The following is a 20,525-nucleotide window of genomic DNA, read 5'->3' as shown; positions in this document are numbered from 1 at the left end:
CACACACACACACACACACACACACACACACACACACCCACACACACCTTTCTTGGCTGTCTCCCAAGGCGGTCAAACAGATTACTACGGGCGTTAACCCCATCGATCTGCTCCAAATGGCCTCCAAATGCCAGGAATTAGATTTCAGACTGGAGAAGAGGGAAATAAAATGCTGTAGTATTTCTTGCTGTTTGACTTGTGAGTTAAGTGCTACTATGCCTTCCTCACTGTACTAGTTATTTACTCTGGATATTTTGTGTTTTTTGGGGCAGTAATAGTTGTTTCCGTTTATACCTTGTTTAGAGCATATTTCTTGGAGAAAACTGGGACTTAAGATACCGCCTGTACCCAGACCTCTCAGTGGGTGCTTGGGAATCCTTGGAAAACACATAAATGTCTTAATACTGTTGAATAAGGATGTGCAAGTGAAAGAAATACTTAGAAGACAGGTCGATTGGCCTCTTCTTTACATTCTGGTACATGATTATAGTGAGAAAAGAAGATTTAAAAACTCAAACTATAGTCGATAAAAAAAAGCCTTAGATTTGATGTTAAAATGTATTTTTTTCCATAATTGATGGACTGTAGGAAAATCTGCAGGGCACACTGTGCAGCTGCTGAGCATCACAGAGAGGCACCGAATCAATCTCACAGTCATGAATTACTCCATTGTGGGGTTATAATGGAGGGCAGGTTTATAACACTGCTTGGCTTGGCTTTATTAGTGCGCTCCTAATGTCAGGCTAATACCTCTTCACTCCAGTCTCTCTCTATTCAACTGCTTGTTTCTGCCTCGTTCTCCGACCATCACCTTCGCCATCTCCATGCCTCTTCACTCTTTTTTTGTCCTATTATATTCCATCGCCTCTCTCCCATATGTCTTGCTTTGTCTATCTGGCATTAATCTTTACGGTGTTTCCATAGCTGAATAAATATTGATTAATGTCTGAGTGGTCATGCTATCTAATGAGAGGCTAAATATAATCATCGCTACACCGTGGCCCTGCCACAGTCTCCTCCCTCATCTGGCGTACAAAGTGTGGATAGTCACGCTGTTGGCATGACAACACACCGGTCAAGGCTCTGTGAGCAGTCATAACAGATTTTGTGCATGTATGCCTGGCAAAAGTAGGAGAGGATGAATGAAGCAGAGGGGATGAACAGAGAATGAAAGAAAAAAAGATTTTTATTTTTAGTCTTACTTGAAGCTGCTTTGGTTTTTCGCTTTTTCTCTCGCTGAATTCATTCCTCCTTGAAAAAGCTTGAGGGTCTTTTTTACTTTGATTTTTCCTAGTCACTGTAATTTCAGATAAGCGATTCCTTAGTCATCTGAGAAAATTACGTATATGATTAGAACTGAATTGATTAGTTAATTAACTCATCAGTTGACCGTAAGGAATATAATTGGCAATTATTTTAATAACCAATAAATCAAGTAATTTATCAGGAAAGAAATGCCACATATTGTTTAGTTCCGGTTTTTTGATTTTTAGGATTTTGTCTTATCTCAAAGTACAGAAGGGATATTTGCGGATTTTGGACAAAACAAGCATTTTGAATATGCTGTTTTGGGCTTCAGGAAATTGTGACATTTTGTCGACCAGATGATTAATCAATTTATCAAAAGGATTATCAGCAGATTAATCTATAAATAAAACAAAAAATTGTAACAGCTCTATAGGGTATGTGACCTTCGAGTCTGTCTCGTTCCCCTTCCCCCTTGTCTAAAATGCTGTAAAACAGTTTGATTTGCTGCAGAGGGAGTGAGGACCATAACCATTCTTTACCACCTACACCACATTGTCACTCTCCGTTATAAATCAGCTTAAACCTGCACTATCATCGAGCTCTATTGTCCTCACGTTGACAAGTTTAGTTGCCCACATTCCTTTTCTGTTGCATGGTAACCAATTTAGAGTCGCAGTCCTACCAACCCTCCTTGTTATGGCCAGCTGGAGAGAAATGAATGATAAGAGTATGCAAATGGGATATCTTCTTTAATAGCCTGCTGTTTTATTCAGCTGTGTGGCCAGGATAAGGAATCCCCACTGTGTCTAATCACATCCTCTCCCTCTCATTTCACCTGAGGCATATCTGCAATCTCGTCTATTTTTGACTGACATTACAGCATACATTGTTCTCTGCCAGCATGGATGTACATGCACTGGGAAAAGCCTTGATTTTACCAGCCATTGGCCTTTGAAAATAGAAAGGCATTCACACAAAAGGAGTCTGATGACTTAAATCTTGTGATTAAATCAGACTGTGAAGGGGTGAGTGAATGCAGTGCAGGAAAATGACTTTAGCAGCTCATAGTGTCACTTGTAGGGCTGCACCTGACTGAGAATTATTGGATTTGAATGTTCAGTATGAATAACTGACTATTCGTTCCTTTATTTTCATATAGCGTTTGTGAGTTTAAATGGTGTTAGGCGGGATGTTCAAGGTGATGTTCACATAAAGTTAGCAAAGTTAGCAAAGTTAGCCCTCCAAGTTAATGCATGCTAACTACACTAATTACAGATCTGAAATGTGAAACATCTTTTTGGCTAACAGAAGATATCAAACAAAAGCCAGATTTTGTATTATTTTAAGTTGCTGTGAGCTCTAAATTCTTCACTTCTATGCAGAAGGCAGAAGGTAACGCAACATATCCTCATGCAGTAGTTTGAAAATGCACATACAACTATTCGTATGATACCTAACGAATTGGTGCCCCACGAAGGATGTTATGTACTTAATGTCTAGTTACTTAGGTTAGATTTAGTCAAGTAAAGTTACTTTGCCAGATTTAGGAAAAGAAACACAGTGACAACATACCTTAAAATGACTCACAGTTCACTTGTGTTCTCACAGTTCTGAGCATCACTCTTGTGGGGTAGAGTCATGTGTTTTATGACCCATTCACCACTCCAATGTGCCTCCTTATGCAGACAACTTAATTCTTTATTCTCATCAGTGCATTGGTCATGTGATCGCAGTCTTCCTGATTACATGGATTACAAACAAATTATTGATTCACTGATTATGTAGGATGTATGCAAATTGGGATGCATTACTTTTTCATGAACAGTGCATAAATACAGCATTGATAACATTATCTCGGAGGCCCACTTGGGAAGGCTCTCTTCCACCGAGCAGCTCCCTCCAGCTCGGTAACACTCACCCTGGATCTGGGTCCACAGCTGCCTGTACTGGAGAGCAGCATGGAAAATGAGTAACGCTCTAGCGAAACATCCGTGGCTGTATACTGCACACTGACTGACAGAAAAAAAAGCAAAACAATACAAAAAACCCCAACTGCTCAGCTTTAAGAATCTCAATTGACTCGGAGGTCTTCGACTGATAATATCAATTTCTCAGGGGGCATCCCAAGTCATTTGCCTGGTTTTCTGTGTCCTCGACCTTAACTCACAGCTTTGAGACAATCATCATCCACCAAAAAATCTGACCGTAAAAACAGACAAACATAAGATGTAGAGATGTGTCAAGCCTGCAGCTAAGATACCTGTCATGCCCCTAATAGAAGGTCACAACATACAGTCCAACATGTCCAGTTAGGCGTCTCATTCTTTCACGTTTCCATTTTCATTTTTTCAATCTGAGCTGGGGAGGGCTGACTTCTGTTGTTCAGTAGGAAATCTCATTGAGTTGCTGGCTGATGGCTAACAAGGTCAAATAACTCTCCAGATGAGATGGACTGTGTCAGAAGGCACAAACACATGCATGCACGCACACACAACACCTGCCGTTCAGTCGGTGAGTCCATCTATCTGTTGGTGGCACACTGGAACGCATCCTGAATTGAGTGGCAATAATAGAGGACTGAGGGGGGAAGTGTTTACTGCTGATAGGAATATCATTACAAACTGTAGAAATCAGGGAATCACAGCAAAACCAGTTAGCCAGCTCATGTAGCAATCAATAGGAACCTACACTGTTTTTTTTCTTTCCCCTCTCTCATTTCACTCTCTCGCTCCCTTTCGCACAATCTTTTCCTTTGGTTGCTATAGTGACGTGAAATGGCTGCAGCACTGGATCAGAGCAGGGGCCTGCTCTCGCAGCCTGCAATACATAGTTTTACATGATGGTTTCAAAACACACAAGCCTGCAATTATTGTATGTTAGTATGTACCACAGTGTTTAGGGAGTATTGAGTTAAATGTTATTTAAATGTCACATCGGTTCATTAACAGTATACATTACTATAAACTGATGCCAGAGAGTATGCTGTTTTTGTAGTGCATCCATCACAGTATGTTAGAATAAATGACCTTATGAGTACAACAGATTGTCTTGTACAGCTGGTAATTCTCGATTCGCTGACACAAATAGGGTGGCATGGTGGTGCAGTGGTTAGCACTGGCGAACGACAGCAAGAGGGTTAGAATCCACTGGCTAGCTCGAACCCTTTTGTGTGGACTTGGATATTCTGCCCATGTCAGCTTGGGTTTTTTGCTGCTTCCTCCCACAGTAAAAAACACATGCAGGTTAATTGGTTGCTGTATAGAGTGTGATTGGTTGTCTGACTATGTGTCAGCCTGTGACAGTCTGGCAACCTGTCTGGGATGAACCCCTCCAGAATAGGAGGCTACGGATATTGCGTTCCTTCTTTGACTTTTATTTCAATCAACCTGCAATGTTTGCCATTGCTTTTCAAAAATCATTATCATGTAATCATATCATTCTCTGGACGTGTTCTAAAATCTACCATTTTTGCTAGTTTGTGAACGCAGCGCAGCAGGCGAAGTTTCCAAGACTTTTCTTTCTGTGGTAGTTAATAGATCTGTAGATCTCCTCACAGCTGATAAGATCACAATAATTGATGACAGCAGCAGTTTGCAAATTTAAGTGAAAGCAAAGTTTTGGATCCAGCAGAATAAACGGTTAAGTTTCACTTTCAATGTGCCTGATATTCTGCTGCGCCGGCTCTGCCCCAAGTGCGCTATTCCAGTAGCGCTCCTAAATAACAGTTCAGCCCCAAAAATCTATCTGTAGCGGCAGATGATTTAGTTGTCGTGATGCGCCACAAATAAATGAATGTGTGGGAAATCTTATTTATTCTTGAACAAACAGAAAGAATCTATAATTAATCTATAACCTATATTTGCTTCAGAGGAGCCTGTATGTTTAGATTTGAATTTGCAAAGTAGAGTTTATATTCAGATTATTATCCTGTGTGCCAGCCACATGGTTGTATAACAGTATTTTCTCTTTGTTTTACCTCCCTTTTTTCTCTTCTCCTGTCTCCTCTCTTGTTCTCTTGTTCTTGTTTTTTACAACAAAAACTAATTAAAATGTCCTTTCTCTCTTTTCTTTGTACCTTTCCCCCTTAATTCCTGCTCTCACCTTGACCTTCACCACCTCTCTCTGTGTCTGCAGTGTGACAACGCCAAGGGGCTGAGAGCCTTCTTTGATGCCATATGCTACGGTCCCAAACACCTGATGATCTTCGGCGGTGTCTGTCCCTCTGTTACCTCCATCATCGCAGAGTCCTTGGAGGGCTGGAATCTGGTGCAGGTAGGGTTGTTCTGCATGTTATCTGCGTGTGTGTACATTTGCATGTGATGTATAGCCTAAATCTAGTGTTTGTGAGCCTGTGATGCTGTTGTGCCTTATCCGTCAGTGGGTATTATTGGATGTAATAGACATGCTAACTCCTGCGTACGTACTTACACTGAGGTTTCTCTACGTGTCTATGTTGCTATCAGAAAACCTGAATTTGCTATTTAATTGAGTTTCCCAAAAAAATCTTGTCCCTTAGAACTGCAGTGTGCTGATAGGTCCTGGGATTTCAAAGGGGTCCCAACTCATGGCTTAATCCTTCATTAACCTTGCCAGGGTGAATGTCTAATTGGCGTTGCTCTAATCCGCAGAATCCTCCCTCATTTTACAATCAGAGACAGAGTCAAAATGGCTTAAACCCGTTGTTGTAGTAGAGCACTTGAAGGCTGTTAAAAAATTGAGCTCAACTTCCAATAAGCAAGCATATGGACTTGTGTATGAGGGTAAACATTAAATTATATGTTTTTTTGTTAATGAAATGCAGTCTTGTGTGGCATGCCTTGCAGCTGTTGATAGGTTTTTGGGGTGTTTTGTCATTGGTATTAGCCAATAAAAGTTTTTCTACTCAGTCCAGTCGATGCTAATTACCTGCTAGACATTCATGTAACAGATTTTACCATTCGATTACATTCTTGCTTGCTTGATGGCATTTGCTGCCATTAAATTATTAGAGCTTTATGATTGCTTACTGTAAGCATTAAACACCACTCATTCTTACATCTAATAAACTTTTGACCCCCTGAGTTAATACGTACAGTTTCTTTGACTGTATACTGTACTACGGTCCCAAAGAGGGGAAATGCCTCCGTCCAGGGAATACATTTCATTTGCTGCAAATCTTACAAAGGTTATGGGGCACAGATAAGAACGGGAGTGAAGCTCGTGCTTGGAAGAGATAACATAATTCAAGAGGCTGCATTTTGAACTGAATGTCACATTATGTGGCGTATTTCTTCCGCCTGCAATTACTGTGATTCTGCTGCTTTTCATGTCCCTTTCTGCTTGCTCGTCTTGTCAGGGTCACTCAAGAGTGAAAAGATCGGCAGGATGGGGGAATGAAAGGATGAGGAATTTTTTGTTTCCGTGTTCACTTACTTTCGGTCGTAAGGATCTCAGTCTAGAAAGAGAGGTTCAAGCCATAGTTGAACTGCTCTTAGGCATTTGTCTGTGTGGTTTATGTGTGTGTCTGCGTGTGTGTGTGCATATGTGTGTGCATATGTGTGTGCGTGTGCGTGTGTGTGTGTGTGTGTGTGTGTGTGTGTGCTCTTCTGTCTATTTATTGGCTTGTTTGTCAGCGATTACCTGTGAGAAATGCAGTAGCAATCTTCTGCTCTGCAGAACACTCTGCCTAGTACAATGTGTTCCCCAGAGCACTTTACCAACCAGGCTCTTTCACTTTAATACACAGACCTACACCAACAAATGTATGCCAGCCCAATCCCAAATACACATTGTGACGCTTACCAGACAGTAAGCGATTGAACAAAATGTAATGCAATGGCAAAGAAAACACCTCGAATGTACCAGTGTTTAAAGGAGATGCCTTAAGAGTACACACTTGTATTCAATAGCAAGGGTAACTATTGTTGCTGTTGCTACAAGCAAATAAATTGCTTTTTAGGCCAGCAAGCTTGTAGGTACAAGGGCACTTCAAAGATATTTATTTATATCTGTTAGCTGTCCAGCACAATGAGGAGACTTGTTTCATGTTGAAACAGGTGTTTATCAAGGAGTTAAGTGCTGTGCCATCATATGAGACATAATTATCTGTGTGTAAATTGGTCTACAATCGAGTGAGTGTCATTATGTGCATGTGTGATGTTATTTCTGGCATACAGGTTACAGAACTGAGCTACATCCTCACCAGAGTATGACTCACCAAGCAACTATAATGTGCATTGGAAATCTGCAGGAACACACGTCAGTGGATGTAAACAACACACCAGATAGCTATTGGTTGTTGTATGGAACATAAATGCGCAGTTAGGTGGCACCTGTGTGTTTAGCTATCATGTACTTATCAAGCTGGTCCTTGCACCTGTCAGCGAGATTGTTGGCGTGAGCCTCTCTGCTCCATCTCTAAGCCCATTGACTTTCATGAGTTCCTATTGAATGTGTGTGTTGTTTACCTTGTGTGTTGGCATGTGGTCTCTGTAAATGCAATTGTGTATTTGAAAGTGTTTTTATGAGAGACGGACAACTCTCTGCTTTGACAAGTGGTGACAAGTTTGGTAGACATTGCTCTGGCTAGAATACTGCTTTTGACTGCAAGAGAAGACAGAGAGATGGACTGTTGGGAAGGGCACGAGAGGAGGAGGTGCCTCCCTCAACCACAGAGGAAGAGAGGGAAGTAAAGATGAAGTTTCGAATCTTACACGCCACAACGTTTAGTTTGCCACATCAGTGGGATTTTATTTTTAAAAGTCTGGATTCTGACACCCTGCATATTTATTACCCAGCCCTGGCACCCTCCTCTGCAAAACATGAGTTGGCGTGAAGGGAAATAGAGAATTTTTCATGGTGATATTATGGGCCAGGCTTAACAAGCTCATCATTTCCACATCAAAACAGGGAGCTCGCTGATACTATCTACAGTAGAGATAGCTGAGAGAACAACCACTCCTGGAAAAAGCTTAATCATACACCCATAAAAATAGCTTTCAATCAGTGCTGATGCCTAATGAAGTCAGCTTTGAAAGGCTCAACAAAAATAAACTCCCACTGCATACCCGTTCATTACGCTCTATGCACACACTTGAATGCACATGCTCATACTTAAAGCAGAACAGGTTTTTAGACAGGAATTTTGACAATGTTTTTTTTTTTAAATTTCTTTTAACTGAAACCAATAGCCAATACTTTTTTAAATTCCCAGCAGTTGGAATAATCTCTTAAAAGGAATCTATCCTGAAACCCCTCTAGTAGGAATAAGGGTCAGGGGATCTTTGTTCTTTTACCTCTATTCAACCAATTATTCAAAAATCATTATAAGAAAAACAAACTTAAGACCTATAGCCAACCAACCTCCTCTTTGGAAACCCTCAATATACATTACTGTTCAGTTTCTGTATGACAGTTCTAGTATCACAGAGGTTCCCCTCAAGTTCTTTTAAGTGTGGCTTCACCAGCTGTGTCTGGCTGGAGAAATATTAGATAATGAAGAAGGTACTGCCCAATTCCAACATGATAAAAGACGACAAATTTCATTTTCGATTATCATTTCCTACTATAAAGTGTCCATTGTTTAAAACTTGTAATAAAACCTCATAAAAGCAACATCATCAGACCTGCAGCCAATGTCCCTTATATGATAATACTGTAATGATGGTGAACAGATGTAGGGTTGGGTACCAAAACATGGTGCTATTACGGCACTGGTTCCTTTACGATCAATAATGACTGGACCGGATTGCAAAGGCGGTTTTGGTGCCTGGTTGCACTAGCAGTGCAATGTTCAGGCTATTTGTCAGTAAATACTTCCTCAAATCACAAGCCAAGTTCCAGTGTCTTACTTGCCACCGGCTGATAAAGTTAAGGGAGTTAGCCCATGGATGTAAGAGACCTGAATACTGCATGGGTGGCGGGACCCCATTCATTCTGATGAAAGGTGCTCAGTAGTGCATGAAACAAAAAACGCTCTATTTCCATGGAGGGAATGTAACCGGATCTTCTGCATTATGGGGCCCATAGAGTGTGTGCACTAGACACTTAGGGCGGCCAAGCACATGTGCGCCCTACCGGTTAACTTCAGCCAGCTGAATGGAGAATTTCAACCAGACCAGGCTTACTTAAGGTGGACTGTTAAGGTATATCAACTACTCTCATTTTAGTGACAATCTCAGCAGCTAATGGAGAAATGTCAGGCTGCAGAGTCACCACTGAGTTAGGGTGACAATTATTGATCCCTGTTCGAAAAATGTTTTTGCTGTTGTTAGTACTGTCACTGTAATTAAGTGTTAAATTATTGTGGTCATGTTTTATTAATGTGAATTTGTTGATAGTGTTTTGCATTATTTCATAATTATATATTTAAGTATACTTTAAACAGCTTAACATATTGTTTAATTTCAAGTTCAAATTTGCCTTTGTAATAATATAAGCTGTTCTTTAATGTCATTGACTGTCGTTTTGTGCACCGGCATCACATCATTGGTAGACAACATCTTTCAATCCAATATCGGTCTGACACAGCACAGGACACACATACAGTACTGAAAAAGCTTGGATTCACTTGCCAACAGCATATTGTTGAGATCTGTATGTACTGTATCTACAGATTGATCTGTTTGTGACAGTTTATGTCTCTGACTCAGGTCTTGTGATGCTCATTTGTCGACCTCCTTCCCTCTGCAGCTCTGCTTTGCTGTGTACTTACAGTCACATTTTATAATGCAGTGCTGTACATGTGCTAAAATGACTGCCCAAGCAAATTAAAATGGTGGATAAGAATGCCACCAGGGCCAATGGACAGATGGTGAGGAGCGGATTGAGGGAATGATGGAGTAACAGACAGACAGGGGCAGACATAGACTGTAATAGTATAAAATTGAAATTCGAAGAAACGGGGCAAGACGCAGCTGTGTTTGTGAGCTGCCATCAGCCACAAATGCCACTGATTGCTGTGGTTGTATTTCCGCAAGACAATGAATGTTGAAGCCATCCTCTTGGCAGCCATCTTGGTCTGTGATTAATCTTGTGTTCTCCTCACCATGATGTTACGTAATTCCAGAGAGCATTTGGTGAGCTTTTGAAATACTTGCTGGCACAGGTATCTGTATCCAGTCAACATGCTGAACTCACTTTAGTCTGTTTTTTCTTAACTCGCGAGAGGTCCATTTCCTCTCCACAGCAGTGGTGTCTATTTTCTGTAAATGGCTCATTGAGTGCCAGGAAATAGCCCCAACCCACCCTCCCGCCAGTTGCTGGCCCCTTCTCACTCACCAATTAGGCCTATCAGTGGCAGCACTGTTCATTTTCAGCCACGTCGAGTGTGTAATGAAAAATTATGCCTCCCGATCATTTGGCCTCTTGTAATTTAGAAGAGAAGAAGACAAGAGAGCGTTATTCCTATAAAATTGATCATTTGCACAAGTGGACCATGTAAAAGCCATTTTTTGGGGGATTTTGTCAATATTTTTTTACCCACTGCTAGAACGGTATGGAAAAGATGCAGATACTTATTTTTCACTTTTGAGTTTAATCTAAGCAAGGAGAAAATGTGACTTTCAATGTGGTTGTCAGTTTCAGTAAATTTTGCGTGTGATAGGCCCACCCCAATTAACTGGCAATGAGAAAGTTCATTTTGAAGGAAAAAGAATTTAAATATAAGTTACCTTTCCTTTTAGTCACTCTTTTCCCTCTTGAGCCTTAGTGCTGCATTTATGTATGTATAAATTTATGTATAACAATGTAAGTTTCTTGACTTTTAGGCTATTTTAGTTTCTGTTAGGTTTGCTGACAGACAGACAGCCAACTGTACCCACCCTCAAGCCTCCCCTAAGGTCACATAGGTGAGTAAGCGGCTTCATTTTGACTACAGAACTTTTTAAATATGCGTGTGCCAATACCCGTGTTGACACTGCTCTGGTGGTAACATATTCAACCATGCTTAAGGGGTTTTATTGAGCTGCTTACTCACCGGGATGAGACCAGAGGGTCGGCACAATGTTTTCACAGCAATGTTGTTGGGTCTGGATGATGTTACTGGCAGTAATACCTAAATGAGCAGCACTGCTAGCTTGGTAGCTCCAACCAAACTTGAGTGGTGCACAGTTCTGAAGAATAGCAAAATTCACCTGTGGTGTGGAAATGGTCAAAAATATTCTTTGTGGTTAACTGATCAATGGTTAACCATTGACAATACTACTTTCAAATATTCTTTTGGAAATGCAGCCAAAAATATTCGGTTCCCCTGTTAGCATCAAACCTCTGATTCATTTATCTTATAGGGACACCAAATAATAAAGTCAATATATAGAGGTTAGAGGATGTGGATGCGCCTTCTGAAGGTATTGTGGTCAAGACCTGGACATAGAGCTAATATTTACCTGTATATGAAACCCATTCTTCTTCGCCATTTGCTGTATCGATCGTTGATGCTTCATTAAACCAGGCAATTTGGGGACAGCAAAGTTGCATCCCTGCCTCCTTGAAGTGCAGCGTTGTCTCTTTTTTTTTTTAAGCCTCCTCCGACTCTTTAGGGTCTTCTTTTTCCCATTTTCTTTCTCTCATTCTCACTGAGTGCTACACTGGATGCTTCAATAAAACATGTGATGCCTAGCACTGCAGTATTCTGCCTCACTTACGTCAAATCCTCCTGTGTACCGTATCAATATTTCATGACTTCCAAAGTTTAAGCTAAAATCTCAGAGTGCAAGGGCAAGGATGGTGTGAGCATCACAATAGATCATCATTTATCAGCATTATGAGTAGAGTTATGGCTTGCCTCTTTGTGCTGTGTGTGATCCTGTGCTGGTTTTGCTTTGTTGGCACCCTAAGGTTACATAAACTGTAATCTAAAGGTTAAATGACTCCTTCAAACCATATTCATATTTGGCTGCATACATACTTGTGTGTGTTCTCTAAGTCAGGACGTTGAAGAATGGCAATTAGGTCTGATTTTCATACTGTCTCAAAGCTTCTAGGCAAGACCCATGGGAACCAGGAAGTGGTGTCTCTGGCTATCTACATCAGTCCAACTGTGGATTAATGTTGTTTCACAAACTGGCTGGAGAAGCACTGTTTGCTTTTTAATGGGCATAACCTTGATACTGTCATGTTATCCAAAGACATGGAAGTGCAATTTGAGAAGTGAGTGGGAGGACGATTCAGCATCATTTTTTGGGTTGTAAATTGCATCCCAGATTTTTGGTTCAGACTGCTGATGATGTTAAACAAGGAGAATGTTGATATTTAAAGCAAAGCTAATTCTAATGAGGCTGCTGCAGATGTAAAAATATGAAGACTTCCTATTAATGGCAGTGTTTTCTCAATGAGTCTATCACAGTTTCTCTTTCTTTTATCCCCGAAGGCATAAAAAGAGACAGTAAAAAGTATTAATTATATGCTATGCTGTGCATTAATCAGACTTTTTTGTCATGAATGCTGCCTGCACTTGTAGAATGCAGCATGTGCTGTAATACTGAGCTCACGCACATAGATGTATCTCTTCTTAGTGCCAAATGTGCACCATTTGACAGGAAACACAGTAATTACCTAATTAGCAACATTTGTTGAATGCAAGCCGTTAACGGATTGCAACTGTTGGTGTCACATATTGAATAAACATGCTACTTTTAGAGGCACTCAATAAGAACAAGAGTTTTGACAGAATATCTTTCTCTTTCTGTGCTTCCAAAGGAAGGAGGAAAAACAAATTGAAACAGTTTCTCATTCTTTCTTTTCTTTTTTTTTTCCACTGACACATCTCTTTGACACCAAGGTCTATGAGACACATTCAAAAGAAATACAAGATGAATACATGCTGAATTCCACCCTTGCATTTGAGTACCATCATTTCCCCAGTAGTTTTTCTGAAGGAGGGCGAGTAAATAGAAAATCAGCGCGTCATACTTACGGCACTAATGATGGTGTAGGACCTGCCAGCCACCAGCAACAATAAACAAACTATACACATTAATAGATCGAGCTTGTTTTTGATGTTTCGCACAGGGACTGTATCATACACACCCAGCTTGTGAAGACTGTAAGATATGTTTTTTTGTGCCCCCAAATCCTGGCTCTTTTCCCATTTCTCTCTTTTCTCTTTTGGGGTTTCCAGGCTTTGATATTCCCTATTTAGGTCATAGAGTCCATAGCACTTTGAAGAGCTAGCTGGGTGTATACAACTTTTAGTTTCTAGATAAAAATAACACTTTAACATAAAACAATCATATGATAAATTGAAAATCTCCATAAAAATTAACTTACTATAATAAATGGAATTCAGACACGTGTAGAGATTGCCTTGGCTTTATTTTGGGGTGCCAAAATATATCTTCATAATCAAGCTAATTTATGATTTGACACAGGCTGCTGGACAGCTATTTTTGCACTGAAGAAAAGTCAAAAAGAAATGTACAAGAGAAGGATGTAAGGGAGCAGAAAGGGAGAAATTAGTTGCAGGGATAGAGGTGAAGAAAAGGAGTGGAGGATGAAAAACAAACAAATAACATTTAAATCATAGGAGGAGGCTGTAATACATGATTTAGACGGACCGGAGGTTCCCTGAGCATATCCGATTTGGAATGTAAGGAATGCAAAGATCACAAGCGAAAATGAAGGAGATCCTTATGATCTTCTCATTTTAGATACCAAATAACTGAACTAAAGTATTTTTGATTGCAAAAAAAAAGAGGAAAAACATAAATACATTTTCTGTCTGAAATGTATGTCAGCGTGGATTAGTGGTTCCCAGCCTCTTTGGGCTGTGACTTCAATCAAAGCCATGTCAATTTGAGACTATTTTTTTTTTTTTACCAGTTTAACCAAAGAGATTGTTTTCTAGGTTTTATTTGAATGTTTATTAGAGTCTTAGAGAAATAAAGTCATCTTTCCATCGATCTAACCATCTGTCTGTCTGTCCGTCCGTCCATTCATCCATCTGTCCATCCATTCGTCTGTCCGTGGGTCTCGGGGGGGCTGGAACCTTCAAGAGGCAAGGTAAGCCCTGGAAAGGTCACCAGACTATATTATGGATTGATACATAGGCATTGTTAAGACTGCCAAGCATTTTTGGCATACCCAGATTGTATCCAGGTTGGAAGTCTGGACAGCAAAAAATCACATGAAATGCAATTTTTGCAAATCTAAAACACACTTGGAGGTGGTTCGAAATGTGAATCCAAATTTCAAAGTGTCTTTGAATAGAAGACAAAATGACTGATGTTGCTGAGCAGTTACATTCTGCCTCTAGCAGAACGTTAAAGAACCACTAAAGTGGACAGATGCCAGGATAAATTGTTTTGAGGGCAAATTTATCCATTTCACATGCTTCAACATTGGTAGCTGCATCAACAACATTGCTATTATTGATGCCTCTGTTGTTTCCACCGCAGCCCATGTAAATGGTTGTTGATGTCTTGACTTAGAAATCTGATCCGATTACTTACACATGACAGTGTGAACAGGCTGTTTTTAGTATCTGATCTGAGAAACAAATTTGATTTGCCTGCAGTCTGAGAAACCATCAAGACAGATAACTATTCATGATCACATTAACACCTTTGGGTAGTTTTTAGAGTCAACAATTTACCTAACATCTGCATGTCTTTGGACTGTGGGAAGAAGCCAAGAAACCCAGGGATAACCCACACTAACACAGGGAGAACATGCAGACTCCACACAAATAGCCCAAGTTGGTTTGCGGCTTGGAACCGGGCACCCTCTTTCTCTGAGGCAAATTGATCTTGTATTTCTAAAAAAACAAAGAAACATGCAAATATTACAGTAAAGTTGATCAGTCTTTTTCCTCTTACTTCTCCTTTTAATTTTACAGCCCTCAGATTTATCTTGCACCCCAATGTGGAGGTCTTTACTCCTAGGTTGGGAACCATTGGCTTGGTAACACTAGATAACCTTTTGGTAATGGAGATCAGTAGATTGACTGTTAAAAGGCATTGTGAGATACAGTTATTGAATAAACTGTGAGCTTCATATTGCGTTCTTAATAAGTTAGGAGAATTTGAGTATTTTAATGTCTGTATAAGTCATGTTCAAATCCGAATGAGTCAATTTCCCTGTTCAGAACAAGCTTCATCTAATCTACGTCACAGCACCATGTTGCCAGTGAGCTTTTACAAAACCCTGAAAGACCGCTTCTCCCTGGCTCACAGTCATGTCAGACTTTTTCCCAATATAGTGACATTTTGAAATCATAGAGCTGGGTACCTCATCGACCCAAAAATTAGTGTCGGAAACGGGCTTCTCTGAGGCCGGCATTAGGAGGATCCTTTCAAACGATATCAAAAACAAGGGCGGACTCGCCGAGCAATTGGACATCAAAGAGGAACCGGCTCCATTACAAGCCATTAAAACCATAACGGCTGCTTGGAAAGAGTGAAGCTTAGAGGATCGATAAAGGGCAGTTTAACTGTCTGACACAGCTCACTAATATCTGAAACATCAACTCCCATTCAGAGAGAGAGAGAGACAGAGGAAGAGGGAAAAGGGAAAAAATAGGGAGAGAGAAAGAGGATGAGGACAAACTTAGTGGGTTAGTGAGAGGAAATGGAAAGAGAGAAAGACTTCAGATCATTACAGATTACAGAGTTCCAGCTTCCTTTTTTACCCCTCCCCGCTGCACAGTCGGCTTCATGTACAGCAATAACGTCATTTGATTTCCACATGAGATTGGCCCACAGAATAATTTAAATTCTACAGGCAACGCAGATGTATACTCACATTGACACTAGGCTTGGGCGGTATGTAACATTTCATACCTGCATACCTGCCTGAAATTTCAGGAAAGTGTGGGGCACTTTTCAGACTAACAATACACAATATAAAACAATCCGTACACCTGTTTTCCTTATTTAACAGAGAAATACAACTGTACACCTTTTTGATTCAACTTTGTCTCGGTCATGGAAGACTGACAAGGCTTTATTGCCTTGTTAACTCATTATAAAACACACTTCCTTCAAACTTGATGGAAACAAAATAAAACTCACCCGAACTGTCTTGGTTACTCTTGCTAGTAATTTAGTTAGCAAGTCCATGGTTCTAACAAACACTAGCTCTGGTTGGTGGAAATAAATCCTTAATTCACCAAGTTAGATGTTAAAAATAGGCCATTATTCCACATGGCGTCTCTCTTCTATTGCTGGTCGCCAGCTGTTTACAGTACTGTACCTTCTCCCTCCTCCATTAGGTGTTGCTGTGTCTTTCACTTCAGCTGATTGTTTCACCTTTAGAGCCTGGAGCCAGAGTTCTGGTGGTGCGTGCTGCGCACTGCATACAATGACTTTAATAGAAAGAGGAGTGCCTGTATTTATGACGACTTTGAAAAACATATCTTGGGGATTTCTAAATACTTTGGTATACCATAATACTGTGATACCTCCCAAGCCTAACTGACACACCAGCAAACTAGGGGGATAAACATTTTTCTATAAAAGCACTATAGAACACATAGCTGCAACTTTTGGGGCTGAAAAATGAAGCCAACGCAAAGTGCTAAACACTGCTTCCGTGAATGGCCACTTGAGAATGGCTCCAAAAGCGTGTCACTCCACTCACACACCTGAGTTAAAATGTCAAACTTTACAGTAGAAATAAACATGTTTACAGCCTGGTACAAAAAAAAAACCTTAACAACTTAGGTCTCTAAAGCTAGTTTCCCTGTACAGCGGATTCTTTTTAGGCTATATAACTCACTTATTTAAATCTTCTTAAGGCTTACAATTACACATAACTTAGGGTGTAGCCTCTTGAGTGACAGGCTGTTAGCCAAGCATCAACTCCAACAGCTCCACCCTCTCCTCCAGATATGGTCACTTTAAGCTCCCAAAAAACCAAGATGGTGATGGTCAAACTTACAAACTTGAGGCTTCAGTGTGGGAGTCCACAAACCAATGGTTGACATCACTGTGGCTGTGTTATATTTATGCTGTCTGTGAGACATACTGGTTTATTTGATGAAAGAAAGCTTTCTATTGTAATTCCAAAATGTTACTGTTAATATATTTGAAGCAACATGGAGCCAAGTAGAGTAAAAATAGCACTTATCTCTGCTCCTGATGGCTATATTTACCTTAATTATACAAACTACACTATGCCTGAAGTGTTTAGCCTATCGAATTACATCCATCCTAAAAGTGAGCAAAGTGTTTTCTGTGACAAACACCAGATCCAGTCAGAAAGGCTTGAACACCCTCTCCACCTCTTTACTTGATTAAATTCCTTTTCCTCTTTGTCACTCTTTTCTGTCTCTCTTTTCCTCCCACACGATCCTCTTTCGCTTTATCGGGGCATCAGAATGCGGAAGCGTTAAGCCTCCTTGAGGTTGATACTGTGCTCAATGCTATTTTCATTCCCTATTGGTGCAGTCATTCAATACCTCTCTTTTGAGTCTACGGCTACAAATAGAATTCAGTATGATAAGTGGTGATAAATGATAATGTCTCTCTAGCTAAAGGTAACATCAACTTAGTCTCTAAAGACATGATCACAGCAGATATTGAAATAAATACTGTGTATGAGTCTGTACATATGTACAGAATGTTTGTTTTCATGATTCATAATTTCATATTGACATGGCACCATAACTGACTTCTAAATGAGCCAGTTCGATTTTGTTAATCACTTGAAGGGTGATGTCCTCTCATAGTTGTTTAATTTAATCAGTGACAGAAGTTATTGATACCTCGGATCATTACAGAGTAATGTCCTCGATGCCTATGACGAGCTACAACTAGCTACATGCATGGGAAATGCAAATGCAAAAAATAAATATATTTTTAATTTCAAACAATTTTATAGAGATATATGTGGCCTAATCCAGCTTATCTTTACACCCCTCAAGACCTTGATACTTCATCAGTGGACTTTGATGCTGGTGTTTACGTAAACAGATGCAAATTGCGAAAATGCTGTCTTCAGCTCCATGGATTTCTCTTGCGTTGGCTATAAGCAGCATTTTTTGGTTGTACTGGACATTTATGATGGGTTCATAACTTAATGTGACATAGAAATATGTCAAACTGTCATGCAAAAATCAGCAAAAACACTGAAACTTTAACTAACTGGTATATAAGGTAGCCAATGCTAACTAGGTAGTTGGCATTGGCATGCCAGTTATTAAATTGTTTTTCTTGTTATGCTCGTTAGAAAGGAACGGACCATAATATATTGAAATTACATTAAAATAGGATAATACAATTGTTATCATAATTTTTAAACCTTTATAAACAATAAACAGTTGAGGGTCATAACACCCTAACCCTAGACGTGATGGCAGGGACTGGAGGGCTAAAGGCTTGATTAAAGGGGCATAGAATGTATCGGGATTGGGCCATACATTGTGTGTTCACTCCATTCTGCCCAGCCATTTTCCTAAATTGTGGCCAGTGGGTAAATTTGATGTGATTTCAAATCCTTATTTTTCTTTTCAGAGACAGTGAACAGTAGGTTAACGGCTTCTCTCCTCTCAAATCACAAATCCCACTACCAGTTGGTGTCCTCTTTGAACAGCTGTGCCACTCAGACTCAGACTCAAACAGACAAACAATTGTTCAGATGGATAAATGGACATGCACATACATGCACAGATGCAGAAGCAGATGCATGTGCATGCATGTTTCTCACCATCCATGTCAAATCATCTCCCTCTCCCTCCTTTTCTCTCTAACCCTCTCCTGTAACAAAAGGGGTTTTCCTTTTCAAAGGGTCCCAGAAACCCTTGTGTACACGAAGCAGAAATTGCTATAATTGTTGAAGACGTGGTGAAGCGTTTGGCACGAGGAAGTGCCATATTCTAATTCTGCTGGCAGAGATAAGGGCTTGCTCTTGTTTTAGTGCGCAGAAAGACATGGCTAAGAAACTGCTTTCATGAATAGTCATAACATGCTTTCTGCTGCATTATGATATGTTTATAGTGTGACATTTGTCAAAAGATTTATCTTTGTTTTGTAGCTGCAGCATCGCATTTACATGCAAATTGGTATCATGATGTGCATATTCAAAATGACGGAGCAGTTTCTCTATGTAATTTGAAAACGGATGTCGTCAAATGGCAGCTTTTAAGGTCTTTCATGGTTTCTAACTTGTACCATTACATTGTTATACAGCAGGCGATTTCTTTATGAAGCTGTTCTTCAAATCACGAGTCCATATCTGTGCAGTGCACATTAAATGCAGTTAAATAGATAATACATTCACCAGAAAGTGGCTTCTTTTGACTCAGAGAATATTTTAGAATATTTTCAACTCTGAGGCTGCTTGAAACACACTCTTATCTTGTGTGATATTAAACAGAGCATCTTAAGGACCGTACTACAAACATGTTGCTTAACAGTACAGTCCTTAATGGCAAATCTGCCGCAGTAGAGTGTCTTTAAGTTACCTCGCACTCCACATACAGGATTGTTCACCAAAATGGCCACAAACTTTTGATGCTGTGGAGCTATCGATATATACATTAATACATATCGATTTTGAGTGTTTAAACAGTTCCAATATTCATTTTCTGCAGCACAATACTATTGATTCTACATAATCACTTTCTCCTCTTCTTCTTTCAACAACAAGTTGACAAACACAACACTACAGTTTTCCCTTATAGCTCTGCCTCCTCTTGCTCTGTCTTCTCGGTGTAATTCAATTTAATCGGGCTTCATTGCCGTAGGAAACACACATTGAAAGTAAAAAGTGAAAGTGTGCTCGAGCAGTGTTTTATTTAGTTTTGTGCGTGCTCCCGTATTTATCATTCTGTGTCCCCTTCTAAATTCAGATGTTTTTGCGGGTCCATGAATGCAGCTCAGGCGGAGCTAGTCATAAGTTCGTTTTTTCATCAGCAGCAGTTTGAGGAGTTTGAGTTGCAGATCGATGGATGAGAGGAACAGCTGCTGCAGAAAAGAGTGAAAGCAAACTTTTAAATTCCAGTGCAATAAACTGGTTAAGTTTCATTTTCACTGCACTTGGCGTATGGCTGCTCCACCCATGTCCAGAGCATGGTCTGTGCTCCAAGAATGTGAATAAGTGTAGTACATATATATTCCAAAATTCAATATGTGGTGACTCAGAAGAAACCTGATAAGTAAATATCTACAAGAATAAAGAAGTGTTCTGTTTTTTTTACTTGCAAATGTGAATATTGAATATAGATATTTTTCAAGGTATTGTATCAGAGTTACAATTTCCAGTATCATGACATTACCACACAACACCATATGAAATGTTGTATGTCCAAACCACGCTGTATAACAAGTGCATTTTGAAAAGACAGCGATACTAGAGATCAG

The 20,525-nt window shown here is 40.0% G+C and overlaps 1 protein-coding gene across 1 annotated transcript in view; it reads left to right on the top strand.

The window, feature by feature from the left end:
* The first annotated feature begins 5,386 nt into the window (after nucleotides 1-5,386).
* Nucleotides 5,387-20,525, top strand: part of gabbr2 (gamma-aminobutyric acid (GABA) B receptor, 2) — a 167,259-nt gene continuing 152,120 nt past the window's right edge. Inside the window, exon 1 of the mRNA XM_042505973.1 lies at nucleotides 5,387-5,520. Coding sequence (XP_042361907.1) covers nucleotides 5,446-5,520 — 75 coding nt within the window. The 5' untranslated portion in view covers nucleotides 5,387-5,445. The remainder of the gene's footprint in view (nucleotides 5,521-20,525) is intronic.

The sequence above is a fragment of the Plectropomus leopardus genome, chromosome 18, assembly GCF_008729295.1.
Source record: "Plectropomus leopardus isolate mb chromosome 18, YSFRI_Pleo_2.0, whole genome shotgun sequence".
In the NCBI taxonomy this organism is placed as follows: domain Eukaryota; kingdom Metazoa; phylum Chordata; class Actinopteri; order Perciformes; family Serranidae; genus Plectropomus; species Plectropomus leopardus.
This window is presented reverse-complemented; position numbering and strand designations above follow the sequence as displayed.